Source organism: Cydia strobilella, chromosome 17, assembly GCF_947568885.1.
Source record: "Cydia strobilella chromosome 17, ilCydStro3.1, whole genome shotgun sequence".
NCBI lineage: Eukaryota > Metazoa > Arthropoda > Insecta > Lepidoptera > Tortricidae > Cydia > Cydia strobilella.
This window is the reverse complement of record NC_086057.1, coordinates 855,742-880,543: the sequence shown is the minus strand read 5'-3', so window position 1 is coordinate 880,543 and position 24,802 is coordinate 855,742. Positions and strand designations below refer to the sequence as shown.

The window sequence follows — 24,802 nt, the reverse complement described above, 5'->3', positions numbered from 1 at the left end:
AACCCTTCCTGCGAAGCAGGAGGTTCAGGGTTCGAATCCTGATAACGGCATTTATATGTGTGTGTTATTCACAAATTAACTTTAATAATAAAACTTCCGTGAAACACAGACATATTAAGTATATTTTGAACGGGTCACTCACGTATTTGAATTCGAGAAACGCTCGACATGTTTCACTCCGCACCGAGTATTGCCATCACGAGCTTGTGCGTTGACGGTGACGGACCGGCGCAGACTGCGGGGCGTGCGGGGCGCAGCCCTCCGCGCCCGATGACTAGCGCCGGTGGCGGCAGGGGAGGCGAGAAACTACCCTCGATTACGGCATTATTGTCAAATGATGGGTTGTACACAACACTCACTACGTCATTCGCTAATGGTTCGTCCCCACTGTACAAGCAAGCTCCTGATGACACGTCTCGGTACGGAGTGAAACATGTCGAGCGTTTTTAGACTTAAGGTACGTGAGTGACCAGTTCTTAATATATTTAATTTATCACAGATATTAATATTATGTTCCTGATTTATAGGTGTTATCTATGTAGGTATTTAAGTGTTTTATCTACTATATCTATCTATTATTTGCATATTATTTGGGCATTTATTTGTGCGATGAGCACAGATATTTGTTTCTGAGTCATGGGTGTTTTCTATGTATTTAAGTATTTATATATTATATATATCGTTGTCTGAGTACCCATAACACAAGCCTCCTTAGTCTTACCGTGGGACTTATTCAATCTGTGTAAGAATGTCCTATAAAATTTATTTATTATTATATATCTTAGTCTAGTACCCAGAACACAAGCCTTATTGAATTTACTGTGGGACTACCTACTTAGGTCGATCTCTAGGAACAAATTAAATTATTTTCTATGAAAATATTTTAATTTGTTTTTTTTTTTTCAAATAGACGCACTACTATTTAAACTATAAACTAACCCTAACTAACTAACGGGGTACGCTGGTTCGATTCCAGCTCTGGACACTGGAGGCTTTCGTCATTTTTTTTCCTTCGTATATAACATTTCTTTCAGTTCAGGTCGATCTGTGTAAGATTGTCCCATAATTATATTTATTTACTTATACGAGTATCTAGTATTTATTTATAAATATAAGTAACCCAAGATATTGAAATACTAGCTTTTGCCCGCGATTTTGTCTGCGTGGACTTAGTAACTGCAGCTGGAGTAAGAATAGCGCCTGTATAGTCTTATGGCAAACATTCAATCGGAGCATATGCTTAATTGCTTACACAAATTATCAGGCAATTCATTAATTATCTCAATTCCACCCCGCTTTTGACCCTCTTAAGGGATGATTTACGGGATATAAACTATCCTATGCCCTTCTTCGGGGCTCAAACTATCTCTGTGACAAATTTCAACTAAATCGTTTCAGTGGTTTTAGCGTAAAAAGGTAACACACAGACAGAGAGACTTTCGCATTTATAATATTATTAATAACGAGTCACTCACGTATTTTAAGTCGAAAACGCTCGACATGTTTCACTCCGTACCGAGGAGCTTCATCAGGAGCTCAGGAGGAACATGTCGAGCGTTTTCGACTCAAAATACGTGAGTGACCCGTTATTAATATGTTTAATATGTCTGTGTCTCACGGAAGTATGGATATGCATGGTAGTCTTTGAGTCTGACACAAGTTTTGCTAACGGAGCAGTTTTCAATCATAATAGGTTTTAATTAAAATGTCATTTGAAATAGATCTCATAAACTTTCATGACTGCATCAGCATTAACGCTCGAGGAGGATATCTTTATCAGCAATTAAACTGTCAAAGTTGCAAACTTCAATAAAAAATTGAGCGAACTATTAAGGTGAAGTGAATTTTTTTCATCGTCGTAAAGTTAAAGTGACGTTTCAGGTTTTATTCATATTCATATATTTTTAATGCGTCCATGTTCATTTTTACATAAGATGGTATTAAAACATTATAAAGTTGGTACATGGTACCCTGTTAGGGCATGGCAACAATCTTAATAAAGTCGGATGTAATTTTCAAGTTAATTTGTATTTAGGCATTTAGTAAATTGCGGTCTTTCAACTGTTAGGCCATTTCAATTGAATACCCTTACTTATATAAACACATAAAGTTGATTTTTTATTGTATGAGTGTAATTTAATACTTTAAACTCTCGCGTTTTGTATACATATTTAATGACGTTAACGGGTCTACCACGATTAAATTTCATTATTTTACCTTTAATCTAACGTTGCTGCTAGGTTGCCAGCAAGCTCGCAAAATCGTTGGATTAACAGTAAAATAATGAAATTTAATCGCGGTTGACCCGTAATTGTTATTAAACATAAATGTGATTTTCTTTACGTTCAGTTAGAAGTCGCATCATCATTTATTGAAATATCTACTGTTTTTCTTTAAAAGCCTTTTTATTTTTTAAGGTTAATTAGAAAGAAAGAAACATACACAGAAACAACAAAGTAAGAAGTAAAAAACTAGTTATTAATAAAAACACCTAAACTATGATTATAATTGGCATCTCCCCGCAGGTAATCTCAAAATCTCATGCATAAGAGACTTGCGGAATAAATTAATGTTTTAATTAAACGAGGATTAATAGTAAGGTTTAACTATAGTAAATTAATTAACATGTTAACCTTCGCAGCATGTCATTTACATAAAATTAACTGTACTAGGTACCTACCTTTGATCATTAAACCTATTTAATGATCAATTTTACTATTTATTACTAAGTTTTAGAAAAGGTTTGTAGAACCAACTAGATACGCCTTCACTATACAAAAACTGTAAAAGATCCAACGAAACATTTTCATGTAAAATGTTGCCAAGACGAAACCGTAAGGAAGGCTCGCACTGTCAAAAAGTTATCAGATGTCTAGTAGTTAGAACCAAGCTTCTAAACTCTACAAGCCCTAAATTCACAATTTCTACACCTTAGTCAAAATATGTGGCTTGGTCTCAATTTTTGTCACTACATCTTAGTTCAGTCCACACTTTTCCCTTATCACTGTTCCTATTTATATCTTGCTATTTATTCGCTGGTTATAAAATATATTCTTGTTTGTTGTTAAATAAACCGTTTTACAAAAAAAAATTAAAAGGCAAAGACACGACAATTTTTTTTTAAGTCAGTATATCTATAGTTTTTCTTTGTTATATCTTTACTTGTCTGTTGGGTAGCTTGAGTTTAGTTTTGATTTTTAATTTGTTAGTTGTATTTATTGCTACTAATTTCCTGTTCAATAAAAACACTTTTCACGTAAAACACGATATTTAACTGCGTCTATAGTTGAAAACTAAACTACAAACAAACAAAATGTTACAGAATCATTTTTTCATTTTCCCACGCATTGTAATTCTAAGCTAACATAAAGATCAAACACCCAATCTACTCGATTCATCGCCGGCGGCAAGCAATCCTATCCGGGACATTCAAAAAACGCAAAAACGACTTATACATAACACTATAAATGAACTACCAAGACATACAACGGAAGATCTCAACGAAACTGAACTCTATACAACAGTGATAAAGTCTATTGTTCCATTTGAGTTCGTTTCCAGTTTCGACGCTTAAAGGAAGGATCACTTGTTAAAGGTCATGCTTTTGTTTGAGTTAAATCGTCAGTAAACAAGAAACGGATTGGTTCTTGATTCGGGCTTTCCAGTTTTCGAGATATTATTTTCACTGGACGCTGGATATTTTGTTCGTACCTAGATTAGGAGTGAAAAGAAACGTTTGTTGTTTAACAACTGTTTAGTCAGGACAGGAAAAGTGGATTATAACCTGCTAAATCCCAAACCCATTTTTGCAGCTTTGAATTTGGAACCTCCTTTTATTCCATTATAGCTCAAATTTATTGACATTGTAGGTATAAGATTCAATTGCTGTGCCCTTACAGGGTCTATATTCCATGTAAATGTAATATATTGGCAATAAAGATATTTAAAGATTATTTGAATTTTCCCCTTGATAAGGACAGTCAAGTGGGACTTAGGAGGATAAAAGCAAATACACCGTTTGTTGCACAAGTGCTGTAATGTAATGCAGCAATTATGTAAATGGGTAATAATGGACACAATAGTTAGTTTTATTGTCGAGTTTCATACGGTTGTTTATTATTGCGTGTTTGTAGTGTACACTCCAATTATTTCAATACAATTTTGCTGTTAAACTTTTTAAATAGAAAATAGTGTATTCGGCCAAACGTTTCTAGAAAAGGAAACATGTTTAGAAACGAATGTCTAAAACCTTATAATTTTGTGAAATACCCAGGTCAGGTATTTCAAAAAGTCACCTCAATTTAGTGCTACATAGCTAAGCGTTTCTGCTGCAGCATTAACAACAATAGCAACTAGATTTGCTACAGCAAATGTCAAAAATCGCGTTGATTTTAAAATTTCCTGCAGCAGTGCAGCACTGCAAAACGACAGCAGCAATATAGTAGTCTTTATTGAGAATAAGAATGTCAAATCCATACTAATATTATAAATGCGAAAGTCTATCTATCTGTCTGTCTGTCTGTCTGTGTGTTACCTCTTCACGCTTAAACCGCTGAACCGATTTAGTTGAAATTTGGTGTACAGATACTTTGAGTCCCGGGGAGGGGCATAGGATACTTTTTATCCCAGAACTCACCCCTCAAGGGGGTGAAAAGGGGGGTGGAAATTTGTATGGGGAATCAATAACCGCTGAACCGATTTATATGAAACTTGGTATGGGGATAGTTTGAGCTGTGGGAAATGATATAGAATAACTTTTATCCCCGAAATCATCCCTTAAGGGTGTAAAAAATGGGGTGGAAATGTATAGTGTGGACCAATTTGGGGGTGAAAAATGATGAATTAAAAAGCAGATTTGTTTAAGAATTAAGGTACCCAAATTACTAATTCTACGCAGACGAAGTCGCGGGCAAAAGCTAGTTCAATATAAATGTCTTGCTAAAATTACCTTTTTGACGTTTCCTGCAGCAAAACAGTCTGCAGTATTGTTGCCCAATCGACGACAACAACGTATATGATTCTAATTGAGAAATGACAACTTTACAGGAGAGCAAAACAGAAGTAGAATCCTTATACTTTTTTTTGTGTTAAAGATAATAAACTGAAATTTGGCACACATGATTATTATTTTATTTTATTGCTTATTTTATTTTTATATAACTAAATTTAATGGTATTTTTCGAGAAAATGCAGATAGCCCACTAGATTAAGTTATAACGATTTGCTTACCATTGTGTATACTGTTCTATATACCACTTAGAATATTATACTTGGTTTCAATTTCCTTTAAGAACTACGTAAGCAGGTCTATCTGGGACTTAGAACATTATACTTGGTTGTAATTTTCTATCAAATCTACGTATGTAGGTCTATCTGGGACTTAGAATATTATACTTGGTAAAAAAAGTGTCCGACTCACTGTAAAAGATTCTATGTGTGAAGTAAGTCATCAAATTTAAGTCATTTATTTTGATTATTTTTTTAAATTATATAACATAGTTTTAACGCACCATTTTTTATTTAATTTTTGGTTGCATAATTATTCTGTATAAATCTGAATAATTATAATTTTGATACATTTTGCAGATAGAATCATATTCGACATTAGTTTTATAACTTAAGAATTATGTAGAAAGTACTAAATAAAAGTAAAAGTTTATTAGATGTGTTATTTATTCAATAAAATGTATTAAAAATGTAAACCTGTTACTAGAACCTTACATATCAGTCTTAATCACGGAATTAGGAAAAAAGAGCACCTTTAAACAATGTTCTTACTTATTTACCTTAGGTTTTACTATCACATTAATCAATCTTCTTTAATATCACGTGAGTTATCAGTCTTTCTGACAAAATTACGTATTCAAACAATTTCTCGGCATATGATGTCATTAGTAGACTTATTATAAACACTTTCAATAACATAACTCTTATACTATAGATTTTATTCATATAAAAAAAAAACGATTTCGTCACTCACTCACTCCCTGATGATCATCAAAAGATTTAGGGGTCCTTCCGGAAATCCTAGGAAGCTGAAATTTGGTATATAAGATAGTCTTAGTACACAAACAACAGAAAAATTCAAAAACTTGAAATTTTTAGCCCCTAAGGGGGTGAAAAGGGGGGTGGCATTTTGTATGGGGAATTAATAACCGCTGAACCGATTTTGTTGAAATTGGGTATGTAGATAGTTTTTGTTATGGGGAAGGATATAAAATAGTTTTCAACCCTCAAACCACCCCGTTAGGGGGTGGAAAAGAACGTTAGGGGGAAAAAGGGGGCTAAAGTTTGTATGGGGAATCAGTAAAAAGCAGATTGTGTAAAAGATGCCTTCAGATACGTATTTCAGGATTTTTAATAGTAAATTACCCCTAACCCTTTAAATTAGGGGATGGAAAATTGTCATAAGCAACTTACAAATAGAAGTGAAATCCCACCAAAAACATTTTATCTATCTATCTATTTTCATGTAAAATGTTGCCAAGACGAAAGAAACCATAAGGCTCGCACTGTCAAATACTTAATATCAGATCTCTTGTAGAGCCAAGCTTCTAACTACTTGTGGGTAGACTTACTTGTAGTTAGGGCTTGCCCTAACTATATAAACTCTACATCTTAGTATAGTTATGTGGCTTGGCCGTTTCGTTACTACAATAACTATAATAAAGAACGTTAACGTCGTTACTATAATAAAGAATAATGAATTAATTTTTCACCTTCCGTCCATGTGACAGTATCGAAACGGCCAAGCCACATAATTTGCGATATTCAAAGAACGATCGAATTTTATTAAAATTTATTTTAGGGAAAACTATTTTGGCAGAAAAGTGTAATGGTTTTAGAAATCAAACCAAGGTCACTACACTATGTAGTTGTATAAAAATGTAAGCATATATATGTCTTTTCTAATACTGAATAAAGATAATTTTGATTTTTGATTTTTTTTTGATTTTGATCTCTAAATTTTTTTAAATTATTAGTATTCATACAATCAAAGTTTTGGTTGTCTTGCCTGTCTGGAACTGTATTTGCTAACTGGGGTGACAATGTTTTTTTTTTTAATATAATTCTTCGCACGATGCTTCGTCCATCCTTAGTGGTGACTCTGAAAGTTAAATACCTACCACGCATATTAAAAGCAACATAGATTAAGCTTTAACATTATGTGCATATATTCATACGTAAAGCTATATTAGTGGTGCAATGTAAACAGTGATCAAAATAAGGATTAGCTATTCAACAAAACTGCCCGTATAAAACCTTCATCTGTGATAGTTATTTTATTACACATAGCATAGCATTATAACATAATATTACTCTTACGCTTTTAAATTAGCACTTGCAATAACAGATATGACTATTTTGAGTGTATTCAAAAACAAATAAAAAAAGGTAAATAGTTCTAAGTGACTGATTAAATGGCGCAAACAGTTCTAAGTGGCAGATAGTCCTGCGTACGTAGTTCTCTTAAATAATACTTTTCACGTATGTAGTTCTATATGTCACATCGAACACTTTATACATTTTTAAACATATAAACACAAAAATATAAAGAAAACGTAAATAAATATTACATACCTCCATTTCGTTGTGGTCTATTTATTTAATTCTGTTTAGATGCAATCCGTACCTGATCTTTTTGCTCCTGATTTTAATGATTCCAACCATCTCGCACGTTTCTCCGTCATGATTAACAAACTTTATATTTGTAGTAAATTGATCGATCGAATGGATTCAACAAAATTCTTACAAAAACTCAAAATTAGGACAAAATTAACGTAATAACATGTTAATATTCTCTAGAAAACGATCGAAGCATTCACAGCCGTTGACTAGCCGGTCGGCCGCGAACTGAGTGCGAAGTGGTAAATAGCCCTCCGTACGCGCGAGTGAGTGAGATGGCATTCATCGCGTACGATTCGATATGGCACTTGGAACGGTGTTCGTGTTAGTATACAGATTTTCGACTCAGATGGCACTGTATGCGTCATTTAAAAATCTATACTAAGTGACATTTTAAGAAAATTCTTATACCAGCCGATAGGTATCGACTTCTAGATCATTATGCTACAGCTGACGTAGTTCGAACCTTTTAGCACTTTGCACCTTGTACGTTGTTGTCGTCGCAATATTGGATTAACCATAGATACTTAAACAAATAGTCCATTAAATGTATTGATATTGTATTGACACAGATCTGTATTATTCCAATCAATTAGACATTTCAAAGCATTTATAAATACAGAAATCGAAATTCGTTTCGAATCGAGAATCAATGCTTAATTGGTATACGCTCATTTAGAAAGAGATATTTCAATATTGCAAATGAACAAACCAATTTATTATACCCCAACCAATTTATATATTAGGTATTGTTGATGAAATTGTATGTAGATTTTTTTAGATTTTAGGTATTTATTAATATTTGTATAATTTTTGACATTGTATTTCTGTATTGTGTTTTAATGTACTAAGTTTGTAGAATATTAACATAATGGATCTTTTTATCTAAATAAATAAATGTTTCATTTATTATAGATCATTAGTTTTCAATTTCACTAAAATATATTAGTTAATAATATTTCTCGCTTCCCCTACAGACGCCGGCGCCGCTATCACCGGCTTGTAGATAGGTAAGAGTATTAAGAATAATAAATTTTATCAGTGCCTCACAATAATTGAAAATCATCAAAAACAAAATACAATTTTAAACTAACATTCCGTGATGGCATGTTATAAATATTTCGTTTTCAATAGTATTTTCGAAAACATGTGCCCATTTCGAACCCCATTCCTAATCCGCGCTGTTCAAACTCCGCACGCATCCAAGTTGCACTGCGGAATTTATTTATCAATGCGACGGCGGTATCGACGGTTTAGTTAAACGAGTTTGGAGTTGCACGACTGCCAATAGTTATGAAGTTCACCGCAGTTAACTGACTGCCCGCGGCTAGAAGGGCCCACGCGACAAGAAATTAATGCACACCCAGTTATGGCTGTCAAGATAACCCTTAAATCGACAGAAAACACGGAAGGTCGTGAGTTCAAACCTCCTCGGCGCTCAGTAATAACAATGTTTCTGATAACAAAACTTCCGTACACAGACATTAAATATAATAATACGGGTCACTCACGTATTTTAAGTCGAAAAACGCTCGACATGTTTCACTCTGTACCGAGGAGTGTCGTTTTTAGACTTAAAATACGTGAGTGACCCGTTATTAATAATATATTTAAAAACTTGCCAAGTGCGAGTCGGACTCGTGCACGAAGGGTTCCGTACCATTACGGAAAAAACAGCAAAAAAATTGTTGTATGGGAGCCCCATTTAAATATTTATATTATTCTGTTTTTAGTATTTGTTGTTATAGCGGCAACAGAAATACATCATCTGTGAAAATTTCAACTGTCTAGCTATCACTGTTCATAAGATACAGCCTGGTGACAGACAGACAGACAGACGGACAGACGGACAGCGGAGTCTTAGATATAGGGTCCCGTTTTTACCCTTTGGGTACTTCCGTACAAATGATTTTGGTTTAAAAAACAACAAAAAGAGGGTCACAGGTTATGTCCAGTATTTTACACGTTGCCTTGCCTTGTTACTCGTAACTGTAGAACTAAAATTTGAGTTATTATAAAAGTGTTGTTAAGCAATTTTGTTTCTGTGCTGCGTTCGTACCTAATAGTCGGACAAGAAATTGTAGAAAAATATTGAGGGCGCCACTTCCTACGTCCTGTCACATTTTTGACGTAAAATGCTTAAACATGGCAACAATTTAGTATGTTTTTTTTTTACTTTATTTAATTTCTACTACTTAGGTATTTTATGTCGCACTATACAGTAACAATCAATATTATTATCGAAGCTGATAAATTTCATATTTTATATATAAAGTATAGATGCAACGAATATTCGGCAACTATTCGGTATTCGGCCTATACGGCCATTTTGCCGAATATTCGGTATTCGTCCGAATGTTGCTTAGTATTCGGCCGAATGCCGAATATCTGTTGCACCTACCTAAAAAGAAATATTACACAATAAAAATAGCAACATTCTTGGAAAGTTGTTAAGTATTTAACAACTTTCGTATGAAGACCCTTTTTTGAGCATTAAATTAGTCGATTACTAAATATTTTATTTTTATCATGGGTTCGCTCTAACTACATTCATTAAACAAAAAATATATCTTAGCAAACTGAGTTTTGTTGGAGAACAGTTTTCATAATAATTGTGATTCAAAATGTTCGCATGTCATGGCGAATATTTGGTCGCTGGGACCAGATATTAGTGGGGTCGCTACATATCAACAGGGAAAACGGATTGCTGACTCGGCAAAACATCAGCGGAATACCAATTATGCAAATGTTGGTCAAATTAGCAGTGAAGTGGGATTTGGATCTATCGGAATTATGACGAGTTGATTTTACAAGTAATTATGGATGAAATTTCGTTTAGCTCGTTATGTACCTAGTACAAAAAAATAGTAAATTTTACAAAACAAGGTCATTTAAATTCACAACGGTTTATGCTGGAGAAGGGTAACATCTGCTTCATGGGTAACAAATTAGGAAGGAACGTAGAAAGTAGCTGATGATTTGACAATAGGACTATATAGTGGAATCCGTTTATTATGACTCCGCTTATACTGACCATCCGCTTCCTATGACGCAATTACTGTGCGAAGTTTGGTTTTCATGTAAATGTCGGATAAGATGACTTCGCTTAGTGACAAATCGCTTACTATGACCTAAATCCTACTTATGTCTGATTATACTGACACATTCGCTGGTTTTCGTGGCCGTCCCCACGTCTTGCGAAGACGTTTGGTGCGTGCGTGGCGTTTAAGTTGTTTTAGTTTTGATTCTCAGTGAAAGATGATAATTGGTACAAGGTTAATAAAACTCATATCTCACAAAGGAATTTGAGGTTAATTTGGAAAAAGTAACAAAAATATCAACTATGCTTATCAACTATGCTTTATATGACATCCGCTTAGTATGACGTGTTTGCCACTTCCCTTCGATGTCATTATAAGCGGATTCTACTAACTGTACATATTTTGCCGCAGGACCTAACGTGTAAAACGTCACAAAAAAATGAAATTGTGAATTAAATTTGACAACGTCTAGCAACTACGAATGCCGAACATATTTGTTTTTTCGAAATGCATCAGTATTATCTAAGACGAATAAGTGTTTTATTTGTAAATATAGGTACAATTACAGTGGTGGTCAGTTTATGTATGTACAGTTTCGCTATATTTTGCCAAACGGCGTACAAAAACATTGAACTTAATACTAGAAACTAAACTATCATGCTCAACAAGTACCTGTATACTTAAAGGATGCTATTTGAAAAGGGTTCAACAAGACGATATCTAAACGCAAATATCTAAATTCAAAAAACGTCTATCTTCATTTCTCTCTCTCTCTCTCTCTCTCTCTCTCTCTCTCTCTTACTCTATCTTTGGAAGACAAAAAAGCAGTTGGTCGAATTACGATGTTTTTAATTCTGCATCCAAACTCTCTAAGTTTGGTAAGGCAAACAACAATTTAAAAACCTCTAGTACACAAAATCGCTACGTAAAGCTGGTGTTTATCCATACTTATATTATAAATGCGAAAGTCTGTCTGTCTGTCTGTCTGTCTGTGTGTTCCCTCTTCACGCTTAAACCGCTGAATCGATTTAGATGAAATTTGGCATAGAGATAGGTTGAGTCCCTGAGAAGGACATAGGGTAGTTTTATCCCGAAAATCATCCCTTAAGAAAGTAAAAAGCGGGGTGGAATTGAGATAATTAATGAAGTGTCTGCTAATTTGTGTGCATAATATGCTTAAATTGAATAATTGCTATAAGATTTTCTCCAGGCGCTATTCTTACTACAGTAAGAATAGTACAGAAAAAAAGCTACAGTTGGGGTTACTTACTTACTAAGTCGCGGGCAAAAGCTAGTAATAGCATAAATATTAAACTAAATGGTTACCGAACTGCAACAAACTCCCCAATCCATTAGAACAATGCACAAACTCGATCCCACCAACTGTTCACAATTAACGTTATACTGTAAATAAACCTTGTTAGCCGAATGCACGAGTTTTTAATAAGACCCGTGAGCTAACCCTCTTAATGAAGGGCTTAAAGATATGTAGACGCCAATTCTGTTTTCACAATTTGATATCCGTTTCAACTTAATTTGATACTAGCTTGAGTCAGTTGAGATTAATATTGACTACATGTAATAGAAATAAGTAATACTTTAAATATTTTAATTTTTTTTGATACCTAATTAATTAAAAATGTATAATTATAATGAAATGTAATATAAATCAGTAATATTGACTACATGTAATAGAAATAAGTAATACTTTATTTTTTTTTTGATACCTAATTAATTAAAAATTTATAATTATAATTAAATGTAATATAAATCAGTAAGTAATTCATATAAAAATAATTTGACCAAAAATAATAATGTACCTACTATAATTATTCCTGTGAAATGTGTAAGGAATGTTCTATGTATAAGATAATAATAATGTGTTGGCATATAAAATACTTCTATTTTACCAATAAAAGTTTGATTGATTGATTGATTGAGTCAGTGTGCGCCGCTGCACCAATCACCGTGAGCCGATAACGCTGATTAGTCCTCACGAAATGCAATCAGGAGTTATGTCACAAGGCATTTCGCTCGCACTTATCTCACGCTGCCTTAAGACCACAGATCTAAAATGACATTTACGCTTAAAGATAATTGAAGTATGCAAAAGGGAAGCTGTCACGTAAATGAACATTTCATGAGTGCGAAAGAAACAGACAACATGTGAGAAAACGAGACCACTTTTAAGCTTCATAGCGGCTGCTAACGGCCGCTTGGATGTACCAAAACGTATGTTTTGATTGGTTTGCTTACGATTAGCGGACTGGAAACTACGAAAAGCTGTATTCAGCAGATACGGTGGGTGGTTATATCTTATACTACAGGGTGGCCAACTTAGAGGTATACAACTTTTTATTGCCGCCATTTAGTTTTGGTGAAAATTACTTTGTGTCGATACGGCAAATTTGTTATGGAGCGTTTTACGACGGAACAACGTGTTTTAATTATTAAAACGTTTAACTCAACCCAATCATGTATTACGGAAACTCTAAGAAAATTGCGGCCAATATTTGGTAGAAAATTTTGATTGGCCCCCAAGATCGCCTGATTCAACAGCTCCTGACTTTTTTCTGTGGGGATATCTAAAGGGACGTGTCTATGCTAATAGGCCAATGAACCTTCAGCAATTAAAACAAAATATTCGAGACACAGTCACTGAGATAACGCAGGAAATGTGATGAAAAGGGTTCACATCTGCCATGCTGGTAGAAGTGGACATTTGTCTGACATTATTTTCCATGTTTAACTGCCGGCCCTAAATATTATATTTACCAAGGAATACTTAACTTTTTTTATATTTCATAGAATAAAATTACTAAACTAAAGTGTATACCTGTTATTTGGCCATCCTGTTTTATATAATTTACTGTTACAAAAGCAAATAGTTTACGCAAACACGTATTATTTCTGAATTAAACACTGACATGTGAAACGTTGACATCATTCCGATTTTCGTGGGATTTTATTTGCTTGTGCATGCATTTGCTTATGGCCGCGTTGTTAAATAAGATCAACACTGTTAGAAGTATTAGAACAAATTAAATTATTTACAGAAAATACTTTTAATTTGTTTTTGTTTTTTTTTTTAAGTAGAAACACTACTATATAAATTATAAACTGAAATAAATGTTATATACTAAGAAAAAATGGCACAGGCACCTGCCGCGATAGCAGAGGACGCTGGTTCGATTCCAGCCTGGGGCACTGGAGGCCTTGGTCATTTTTTAGGGTTCCGTACCTCAAAAGGAAAAAACGGAACCCTTATAGGATCACTCGTGCGTCTGTCTATCTGTCTGTCTGTCTGTCTGTCTGTCCGTCTATCTGTCTGTCCTTCTGTCACAGCCTATTTTCTCCGAAACTACTGGACCAATTAAGTTGAAATTAGGTACACATATGTCAGTTTGTGATCCAAAGATGAACATGTAACGTAAACATATTAATTTTAAACACGGGGGCCACTTTTGGGGGTTAAATGAGAAAATTAAAAAATAAAGTTTGTCAAACTATATCGTGTTAATAACAAATGAAAGAGCTCTTTGTGAGAATCTCAAATATATTTTTTTTATAATTTTGAAGTAAATAGTTTACAAGTTATTCAAGAAAATAGGCAAAAAATTACCACATTCCCCCCCCTTTATCTCCGAAACTACTGAGTCAAAAATTTTGAAATAAATACACAAAATAGATCTTTACCTATAGAACACCGGAAAACCTATTAGAAATATGCAGTCAAGCGTGAGTCGGACTTAATTACTTAGTTTTTGATCCGACCCCTACGGGTTTTTTAAATACATTTCACATAAAAAATACATTGTTTAAATTGTGTAATGTACGGAACCCATGGAACGCGAGTCCGACTCGCATTTGGCCTGTTTTTTCTTAGTATATGACATTTATTTCAGTTTATAAGATCAAAACGTTATCAAATCCCTGAAGCAAAATCGGTTCACGTGGGATAATCCGGACTCGAAACTATACGGGCACGTGAACGAATTATGAATGAAATTCAAACCTGTTCGGGTAAGTAATTGGGGATTGGCTAAGTAATCCTGTGTGGTATTTTGTTTTGATTAGCTGATAAAATATGTAAGCATAGCGAATGAGGTGAGTAATTAGAGTAAGAAGTATTAACAATATTTGTAAAAGCAGATTGATAGATATATCTCTTATTATTATGATTATTTACATTTAATTAGATTTAAGTTAAATCTTATTACATTTAATTTCTTATTAAATTTGGTAATATGTGGCGTTTTCGACCAAAGGGTACCACATTGTCGATCGTCGATAAGGTTGATTTCAAATTGAAGCTATATGGAAATAGCGCCTTATTGACAACCGACAATAAGTATCCTTTTGGTTGAAAATGGCACATATATTTAATCTATATTGCACAATATGAATAATGTATATTCTTCTTCTTGACAAAGGCATCATAAAAAAGATATTATCTTTTTTAACTAGTAGAGAAGACCGAGGATTATTTAGTAGTTAATTTCTCAGTATAGTATATGCAGTATATGCAGTACGGTAACTGCAACTGTTGGTGCTCCTGACGAAGATCCTCAAAAATGGATCGAAACATGTCAAGCTGAATAATACGCGAGTATCCCGTTTAAAATATTTTTGATATGTTCGGGAGTCATAGTTAAAGATACAGTTATGTCTAAAACTCAAGAGTAAAGATAAAAGTAAAAACGAACAGCATAACTAATTATGTTTCTGGATACTCCTTTTACAGGTACGTTCATAAAATTTTATTCAAAATGCGATTTATTTCAAATCAGTTAACGCATAAAAAGTCTAAGCGAAATTGCGAATGTGGAAATGTGGAAAAACTCATGGGACTATCAACTTTTCAAATAAAACTTATTTCTTTTAACGTCTATAAGATTTAAGATTTAAGATTGTTTTGTTTTGTTTTACACTTTAATGAATAACGATACGAGGAAAACCTTTTCAAAGAAACCAATGATAAGTAAAAGCACGGTTTTTTGTTTTCTCGTATAAAAAACGATTGGTTACTAATTGAAAAGCGGGTTGCAAATGCAAACAAATACTAATTATGTGAATTTTAATTCTACCACCACAATAATTTAACCGGTTTCAGAGTAGCGTTTAAAACACTGAACTCATCTGCGGAGAGATGAGCTGGCTACAAGGAGAGAACTATCATATAGTAGCACTTCAAAAATGGTTGACACAACACTTTACACGATACAACGTAGTAACGTGGGACGCCATCTTTGTTACATCGCAATTACGCGTGGAAATCGTATGTTTTGGCCCTCACCAGTATCGCAGTTAACTTTTAAAGTAAGTGTCAAATACTGGTATTTTTCCGTGTCAATTTTTAGTAGCTTACAAAAATAGCTTTAAAAGAAGCATCTCTCGAGCGTCTTCGTCTAACCAACTCTATGGTTGCTGCTCAACGCAACGTTGGTGTAACTGCGCAGCGAACACCATTTATCATGGCGCTGACGCTGACGCTATTGTGGGGGTCTCAATCTTTTAAATAAAGCAAGTACTCACAACATCGATAAGCTGACTGAGCCGGAGCCCCATTTTGACTGTGAGTCGGTCCGAGTTGTTGCCGACGGGCCGGATCAGTCGGTTGTAGTTGGACAGCAGGTCGTCGTACAAGCGCTTCGCATCAGGGTTGGCGACGCTCAGGCGACTCCACACGCACAGGAGTCCGACCACCAGCGCCAACACCATCTTAGGCTAACACCACCCCTGGAACAACAAAAATGTTATTTGTAAAAAAGAGCCCTTGAGAGTTAATAAATAAATATTATAGGACATTATTATATGACACATTAAGTATTGGCTAGGTCCCATAGTGAGCTCAATAAGGCTTGTGGGTACTAAGACAGCGATAAAATTATATAATACTAGCGATCCGCCCCGGCTTCGCTCGGGTAGTTCAACTAATTTACACAAAACCTTTACAAATTATACATATTTTTTTTATACATATTTCTTCAACATAACATGTAAATTAATATATATATATCCAAACGTTGCCTTGACACATACGTACGTCTACAATCAACATCAAATAGTGAAGATAATAAACATCAGGTAACTATTCCAAAAAACCTTATAAGCCTCCTCCTCCTTTCACGCTCACGAAAATATATTACCAATAAGATCAAAAAGTTTATTGCCAAACAACAGGCGAACTATACATAGCGTAATTAATCTCTCATCTTAATGTATCTGTTTACATATTGCTTTTTTGCTGCCAGAACAAAAGATAAGATACTAATTCAAGAAAACAATAGGCAGCCTCATTTCGAAAATACCCTACCTCAATTATCGCGTCACTGTAACTTAAACGTAACGTGGAACGGATAAGGTTGATTTTTACTTGAATATCTTTAGTTTTTATAATGTTTTGATAGTAGGGAATACAATTGTATGTATCCACACTGGGCCGGCTTCGTACCGACACTAGCCGGTCGGATTACGTTAGAGTCGTACGTAATTAAGAGATAAGGTACAGATAAGCGGTGGAGCCGTGGAGCCCTCGTGAATCAATCTAGGCGGAGCGCAATAAAACTTAAGTGGCTAGAAGTGGTTACTGACATGCACGTATTATTGTACATTGTTTATCTTGTATGTGTCTGTAATTAAGTAAAAACCGGACAAGTGCGAGTCGGACGGTATGAAATAACGTTTTTTTTTGTATATATAGTTATAAAATTATAATTAATTACCTATAATAATAGTTATAAAATTATTGTTGCTCAGTATGACCTATACTTATAAATATTATTATTTTACGCAAAAAACGGCAAAAAAATCACATTTGTTTTATACGCTCCCCCCTTAAATATTTATTTTATTCTGTTTTTAGTATTTGTTGTTAAGTATATCGGCAACAGAAATACATCATCTGTGAAAGTTTCAACTGTCTAGCTATCACGGTTCATGAGATACAGCCTGGTACTAGCGGCGAACGTAACTAATTCCTTGATAAATCAAGGACATTTTCAGATACAGAACAACCAGTGGCGTAGAGTGAATTAATCTAGCCGTAGGCGAAATCGCATCTGAGAGGCCTTTTCCTTTCACTGTGCTCAAAGGGGCCTCGCGCGAGGCCCCCCTTGGGGCGCGAGGCCGTGGGCGACGGCTCACTTCGCCCACGCCTAGCTACGCCACTGAGGACAATGCAGCTGTAATTTACATACGAACGTCGCCTTTTTTTATTTTTTTTATTTACCATGATAGGTAATTTATTTCTCTTTTTTATACCACGTCGATGGCAAATAAGCATACGGCCCGCCGGATGGTAAGCAGCCACCGTAGCCTGCAACACCAGAAATATTACATGCGCGTTGTCGACCCTTTAAAAACCTGTACAAACCTCGGCAGGGAGCTCTGCTCTTTCCGCCCACTTGATAATGAAAAATAAGAAGATAAACAAACTACCTATATGTACCGGTACTTGTACAAACATGTAACAAAATGGATTGTGTACCAACTGGTGCGCACAAATCTTCAAAATTTAAAACTCCACGAACACCGTAAAAACATTTCACATTTTCCGTGTAGAGAAACTAAATTAAATACGAGCGAACCGCGAACCAAGTAGGATTTGGTTTAGTTCGTTAAAAAATAAATCATGAGGCTTTTAAGTCAGAAATCCCAGTTATCCCTTTCGAGTGTAAGAACGTCGTTTGAAAACCAAACTTATTTGTATTGACAAAGAGACGAATCTAGGTTTGGCATTGATGCGTTCAGGTTTTTAATTTCACGTTAGCCGTTCATTAGTTATTGGAAATGCGACCTTGCCCTTATATTACAGTGGAATTTTAAATGTATTGGGCGTTATTTTCAAGCTAACTTTATAAAGGTGGCTGCTTTTGCGTGAAAGGTATGGAGATTAAATAAAAAAATCATTGACTACTTTAACATGGCAATGAAACGTGACATGAAAACGGAAAATAACTGATTTTGCACTAATATTACATTATAAAACTACACACTTAAGACCAGGGCACACAGCTGCGTGTGTGTGTGTGTGCGCGTGCGCTAGAATATTGGAGCCGTGCACATCACGCAAGCAGTGTGCCATCTCTTAAGAATCTACATGTATGTACAGTCGCCATCAGATATATCGGAGCAGCCAAGGTTCACAAATATCTGAACACGCCTCTATTGTCATGCCGCTTGGTGCGTGTTCACGTGTTCAGATATTTTTGAGTCTCGGCCGCTCCGATATATCTGATGGCGACTGTACTATGTATATCAGCGCGCACGGTCACTAATAGTATTATCTCAGATGATTTTTCTATTATCTGTTTAAACAAAAGCCCTTGTTTCTTTTAAGAGCGATCTAAGGTCTACAGCACGTGCCCAAGCAACCATGTAGTTTAAAAAGAAACTATCGTGATAGTATTATTAAGGTTCAAATTTATGTGACAGCTCATTCAGGGAACAATCAGGGTGGTCTCTTCATTGGAGATAAGAAAACGTGTTATCTCCGAATGGGCTGATGCATGAATTTGAACCATATAAATATAATGGTAAATTTGCTTTTTAAACGGGCTTATTCCTGTTACTTATGTCGGGGTTATTAATACACATCTACGCACACGCATCCGGTATGCACAGGCCTTTAAGCGTCAACTTCAGAAATATTAATCCATAAATCCTGTAATTACTTAGTTTTCCTTTTCTCTAATTATCTTACTTTAAAAAAGCCCACTTAGAGGCCACAAAGCAGTTTCATGCTTTTATTTAAAATAATGCTTGGAATCAAGAACAATAGTGGGAAATATCATAGCTGCCTTGAAGCTGTGAGGTACTTTTTCCATTAGCGTAAAAGGGTTCAACTCCCCAAAGGCCACCTGGCTGTGAAAAAATTGAATCTTTGAAGTTAGGCTTTTATGTTTTTATTGGGAAACTTGAACTTGCCGTGTGTTGGGGAAACTGGTATAGATGGAATCATATCAATTGAGCTAATGCACCTACCTGTTTACTCAAAGAGTCTCAAGAATACAATGCCATTGAGTGGTAAACCACAAATAAGGATAACTACCTCGTAGTAAAAGCAGATTATAACCGCCTTGAAATGTTAGTATAGATTAACGACTCAATTTTTTAGCAATAGGCTACAAAATACACTAACTAAATAATTGCTAACATAACTTTATTTGCATTTTACAACCGCCGAAACCCAAAACGAATGCACTCTGTAGATAACCATTTGTTACAACATGTTTTTAGACCATTTTAACCCCATTCAACAAGGAATAAGGTTTAAAATTAAATATACATGCAATGCACTTCTAACTTATTTTGTAACTAGTTGGCGGCTACGAGAACAAAAGCAGATAATAGTATTGTAATAATACAATGCCATTGTTAGTACAGGTAAGTGTATTAGCTCAGTTGATATGATTCGATCTGCTGGTTGCTTTTGGCTTTGGGACGATTAGATTAACACGTCACTTGATTTTGGGGGAAGAAATGCATACCCACGCAGCAAATGGTAGGGTGAGTAAAAAAATTAAGTATTGGCAGGAGAACATTAATCTCGCCATCATGAAGATCAATTATGGGTAAGTGTGGATGGCTTTCACATTGGGGCATGTATACACATGACATTGATTAGTGTTAATTCCATTTGCTACTTGCTACTTGCGGTTCGTGGCAAATGTATGAACTCGCAATAAACACTAACCAATGTGTGCCCCTATGTGAAAGCCAGCTACGCTTATCCCTACGCAACAATTATCCATATTGACCTTACATATTGTTCAATATCTGAGTTGACTCTGGTGCCAATTACTATGAATAGTTAACATCTTCAGTTTTTAAACGAATTACGGAGAAAGCATGGTAAATATTGTAAAGTTATTATTACCCAATTATAAAAAATGTCTGACCCGCTATATTACTACCGCAATTGTGACTTTCATTTCATTAGGTTCAGGTCATGGCAGGTGCAATTATATGCGACACCAATGGGGATGGAACGAGAGCCCGTTGTGTGACTGCGTCAGATCAAACTACCCATTGTTGAAAGATGCCCAAAGAGTCGTTTCCAAGGCAGCCCGGAGGACCTCTATACCAATCTGACAGCTGACGCGACCAGTTGGCTGCGTAGCCTGGATGTCGACATATAATAAGTTATACTATTAGCATAATACTGCCTACAATGTTACGCCATACGCTTAAAAAAATTACATTAGTAATTTTGAAATAAATGTCATATACGAAGGAAAAAAATGACCAAAGCCTCCAATTTCCAGAGCTGGAATCGAACCAGCGTCCCCCGTTATTGTCATATACTTACTTGGAAATTTCGACCCATGCCACCGTGACTGGATAGCCGAGCGGTTCAGGCACCTATCCGGTAAACGGGGGACGCTGGTTCGATTCCAGCTCTGGACACTGGAGGCTTTGGTAATTTTTTCCTTCGTATATGACATTTATTTCAGTTTATAGTTTAAATAGTAGTGTGTCTACTTAAAAAAACACGAATTAAAATATTTTCATAGAAAATAATTTAATTTGTTCTTATAGTATTAGTAATTTTTTCAAAGAAAATAAATGAAATAAATAGTACAACGGCAGTAGGTAATCCGAATATTACGTTAAAGAAGCGTCATATGTGGCGTATAACTTGGCATGAAAACGCGGCATGGTCGGATTGTTCGGGCAGTAACAAATTGATAAGTTTTTGGCAATAATTTCATTTTTGGTACAAGCTTTTATCGCTGACTGTACTTTTCTTTCCACAGCCAACTTTTAATCATCGAGACAATTCTAAAAACCCCAAATACAATTAGGTTTCGTTGTTTTATCACAGAGTTCCTGTGTCAGCCTCCCGTCTCCATCATCAGATCAGCTCGATGGTCCCATACTCACCTGCATTGTCACCTGACTTACCCCATGAAGTGGCAGGAACCGCCTCGCGGACAATAAACGTCATTTAAATTTGGAATTTGATTAATTAAAATAAAATCGAAATTCCTTCAACTCAAAAATGACGTGTGCTACTTGAAAAGTTACATATATATGCAAATTTTCAGCTTCATTGGAACTCGGGAAGTGGATTAAATTTAACTTGCCAGATTGGACCCGTATATGTACGAGTATATACGGTACAAGCAAAAAAATAACGAAACTGTTTTGACTGACTTCATGAAAAATAATGCAAATTTAATATTGTTAAAACACAGTACGTACGTATCTACGTATAAAGAGAAAACCTGTAAATAAAATTGTATGAATTTCCATTTCCAAAAACCATAATAAACAACAAAAACATAGGTATGACCTAAGCGGATGTCATTCCAAAAACTTTTTCTAACAACCGGCGTGGATTTTTTCTTCAAGCAAATTAATAAACACTTAATTAACCGACAAGGCATCTCCTTAAAGGTTGAACGTTAATTATTGTTAATAACGATTGTTGGCTTAGCCAGTCCCCGGAATTTGGGGATTACTCAAATGAAAATCGGCTTAGTTCAAGATTAAATACGAATATACGCACCGCGGGTTTTGTGGGTTAGGTTACAAGATTGAGCGATTATTGGGGCAAATAAACATACATAATTTAACCTCTCACCGCCCAGGGACCTATACAAGGCCTTTTTTTTTGTTCACGGAGTGGGCGAATGCTTTTACGCACCGTCCCCCCGGCCGCGAACCTATACAAGGCCTCCTGTTACATTGTATTATGAATCTTTATTTCGACAAAACAAATGTGAGCCTCCTCGGATACCCTGGTGGGAAGTGGCTGACTTGAACCGGGCGAAAATTGTACGTGCTCACAGGCTTCGGTCCGGTCACATTCCATTGAATATGTTTGCTCGGCTGATGAGGAAAGCAGAGTCGCCCAACTGCGATATTTGCGACTCTGTCGAGGATGTACAGCACTTCCTAATGGAATGTGTTCGGACTCGAGACAAGAGGGCGCAACAATTGAAGCTAGGGGTTATGCAGTAACTGACATTGGGGTTTTTCACACGATATTTGCGGAACCCCTGTCTAAAACTGCGAAATTCGTGTACAGTTTTTTTGATGTATACTTATGAAACTGTAATGTAGAGGCCCAACGGAGCCGACATGTCTCAGTGATAAAGGCTCCTTTTAAATATGTAGATAAAAAAAAAAAAATTGCATTCTGCCTTACTTACTTAATGGCGCAGCGACCCAAAATGAGTCTTGGCCTCCAACATGTAATGGTCGCCTGTAGTGGTATCCTGGTTATATTTTAGCCAAATTGAGTTCCATTTTTTAAGCTCCCCATTACGCCTACAGAGTCCATCTAACCTAACTTTGCACTGTTTTGAACAAAACAAGCGAGGGAGTGAGGTAGTGTCGTTTGTCATTTATTTTCATAGAACTTTGATTGACACTAATGATGACATTGCCACACTTTGTAATTGCAAATGCAATACAGATTTAAATTGGTTCATTTCGATCTGATTTTTCTGTAAACGTATTAGTGCAAGCGAGACGCCCGCGCCGGACGCGTGGACGTTAGAATAGGCCTGTATCTCTATTAATCGCTGACCGCCTGTCGCTTGCGCTAGAGCCGGAGCTCACGTAGGTAATTGAAGGCGTGTGTCCCGAGACTCTTGATACTTACTTTGAATTAGAATCAGCGATATATGAGTTAATGCCCAATTTATTTTATTATTATCATATACACGAGCTCTCGTTGAGGTTTGTTTATTAAATAAAATTAATAGGTATTATTTTAAGAAATGTCAAAAAAAATTATATTTATAATTGAAAATATTTTCATATTAAAACGTGCAGTCTTAATTGTATAAGTTAAGTTTGAAATCTTACTATATTTTATAAATAAATGTTAACGTGATTGTTTAAAATAATTTACACAACATTTTTTTTATCAAGCAGATACGTCTGCAAGTAATTATATAAATTTTAATGCCTCCATATGGCATGTTTAAAACCTGCCAAGTGCGAGTCGGAGTCGCGCACGAAGAGTTCCGTACCATCACGTTTGTTGTACGGAAGCCCCACTTAAATATTTGTTTTATTCTGTTTTTAGTATTTGTTGTTTTAGCGGCAACAGAAACACATAATTTGTGAAAATTTCAACTAGCTATCCCGGTTCATTAGATACAGCTTGGTGACAGAAGAACCGACATACAGATATACAGACAGACAGCGGAGTCTTAGTAATAGGGTCCCGCTTTTACCCTTTGGGCACGGAACCTTAAAAACAAGAAAACAATGGAAAAATTCGCACGTTTCTGATAGCTTCGGTAGCTCCGTTAGAAGCGTTTGGACCGGTGTTTTGTTCCAAAAGATCGCAAGTTTGAGTCTTGTCTGAAGCGTGGAATTTAGAATTTTTCTTTAATTAAAAAATTACAAAACACTCCAAAACCCTGTACCTCCACCGCAAACCACAATATCTACCGCAAGTCTTTTATTATTTTTAATACTTTCATGAAGACAACGTCCGTGGATCCTAGCGGAGCCGTAATTTATTGCAAGCAAATTGAATTTCGTCCATAAAGCCTACGATATTGACTTGCGATGTTGGATTTTTTGCTTTGATTGGATTCTCGTGGAGGTTCTGAGGTTTTTAACGGTCGCGTTTTTATTACGACAGTTTTTGGATGTCCAGGAATGAAGAGCATGAATTGTAGATCTTAAAAAACCTAGTTTAAATGACATAGATATTATTTAGGAGGGATAGACTTACAAAGGGACCCTTGTTGGACATTGAAAGTCATAATGTAATGATTGTCATGTTATCATTAGTCATAATTCTGAAACCGTTAACTTTTCAGGATTCTTCTCAGGTTATCCTATAGATAGGTTAGGTTAGGTTTGTTTTATGGCAATCCTGAAAAGTTACGCGTTTCTGAGAAAAACCAAATTATGACTAATGATAATATGACAATCATTACATTATGACTTTCAATAATTATGTCAAACAATAGAGACCCATTTATGATACATTGTATATTCATGTTAGATTTCAACTACCTAAATCATCTTTAAGGACTTAGGGCCGATACAAACGGACACAACGTCGGCGGGCAGTTTCCATACAAGTTGCAGTCGGATTGCAATCCTTTTGTACCGCCCCTTAAGTGTTATAACCACTCCTGTTATAAAAATGTTGAATA

At 35.4% G+C, this 24,802-nt stretch overlaps 1 protein-coding gene and 1 long non-coding RNA gene across 2 annotated transcripts in view; both read right to left on the bottom strand.

The window, feature by feature from the left end:
• LOC134748840 (uncharacterized) overlaps window positions 1-24,802 on the bottom strand; it is a 707,412-nt gene that overhangs the window by 157,938 nt on the left and 524,672 nt on the right. The window lies entirely within an intron of this gene.
• LOC134748837 (acetylcholine receptor subunit alpha-like 1) overlaps window positions 1-24,802 on the bottom strand; it is a 423,890-nt gene that overhangs the window by 126,113 nt on the left and 272,975 nt on the right. The window contains exon 2 of the mRNA XM_063683647.1: window positions 16,203-16,406. Within this exon, the coding sequence (XP_063539717.1) occupies window positions 16,203-16,388 (186 nt within the window). The 5' untranslated portion in view covers window positions 16,389-16,406. The remainder of the gene's footprint in view (window positions 1-16,202; window positions 16,407-24,802) is intronic.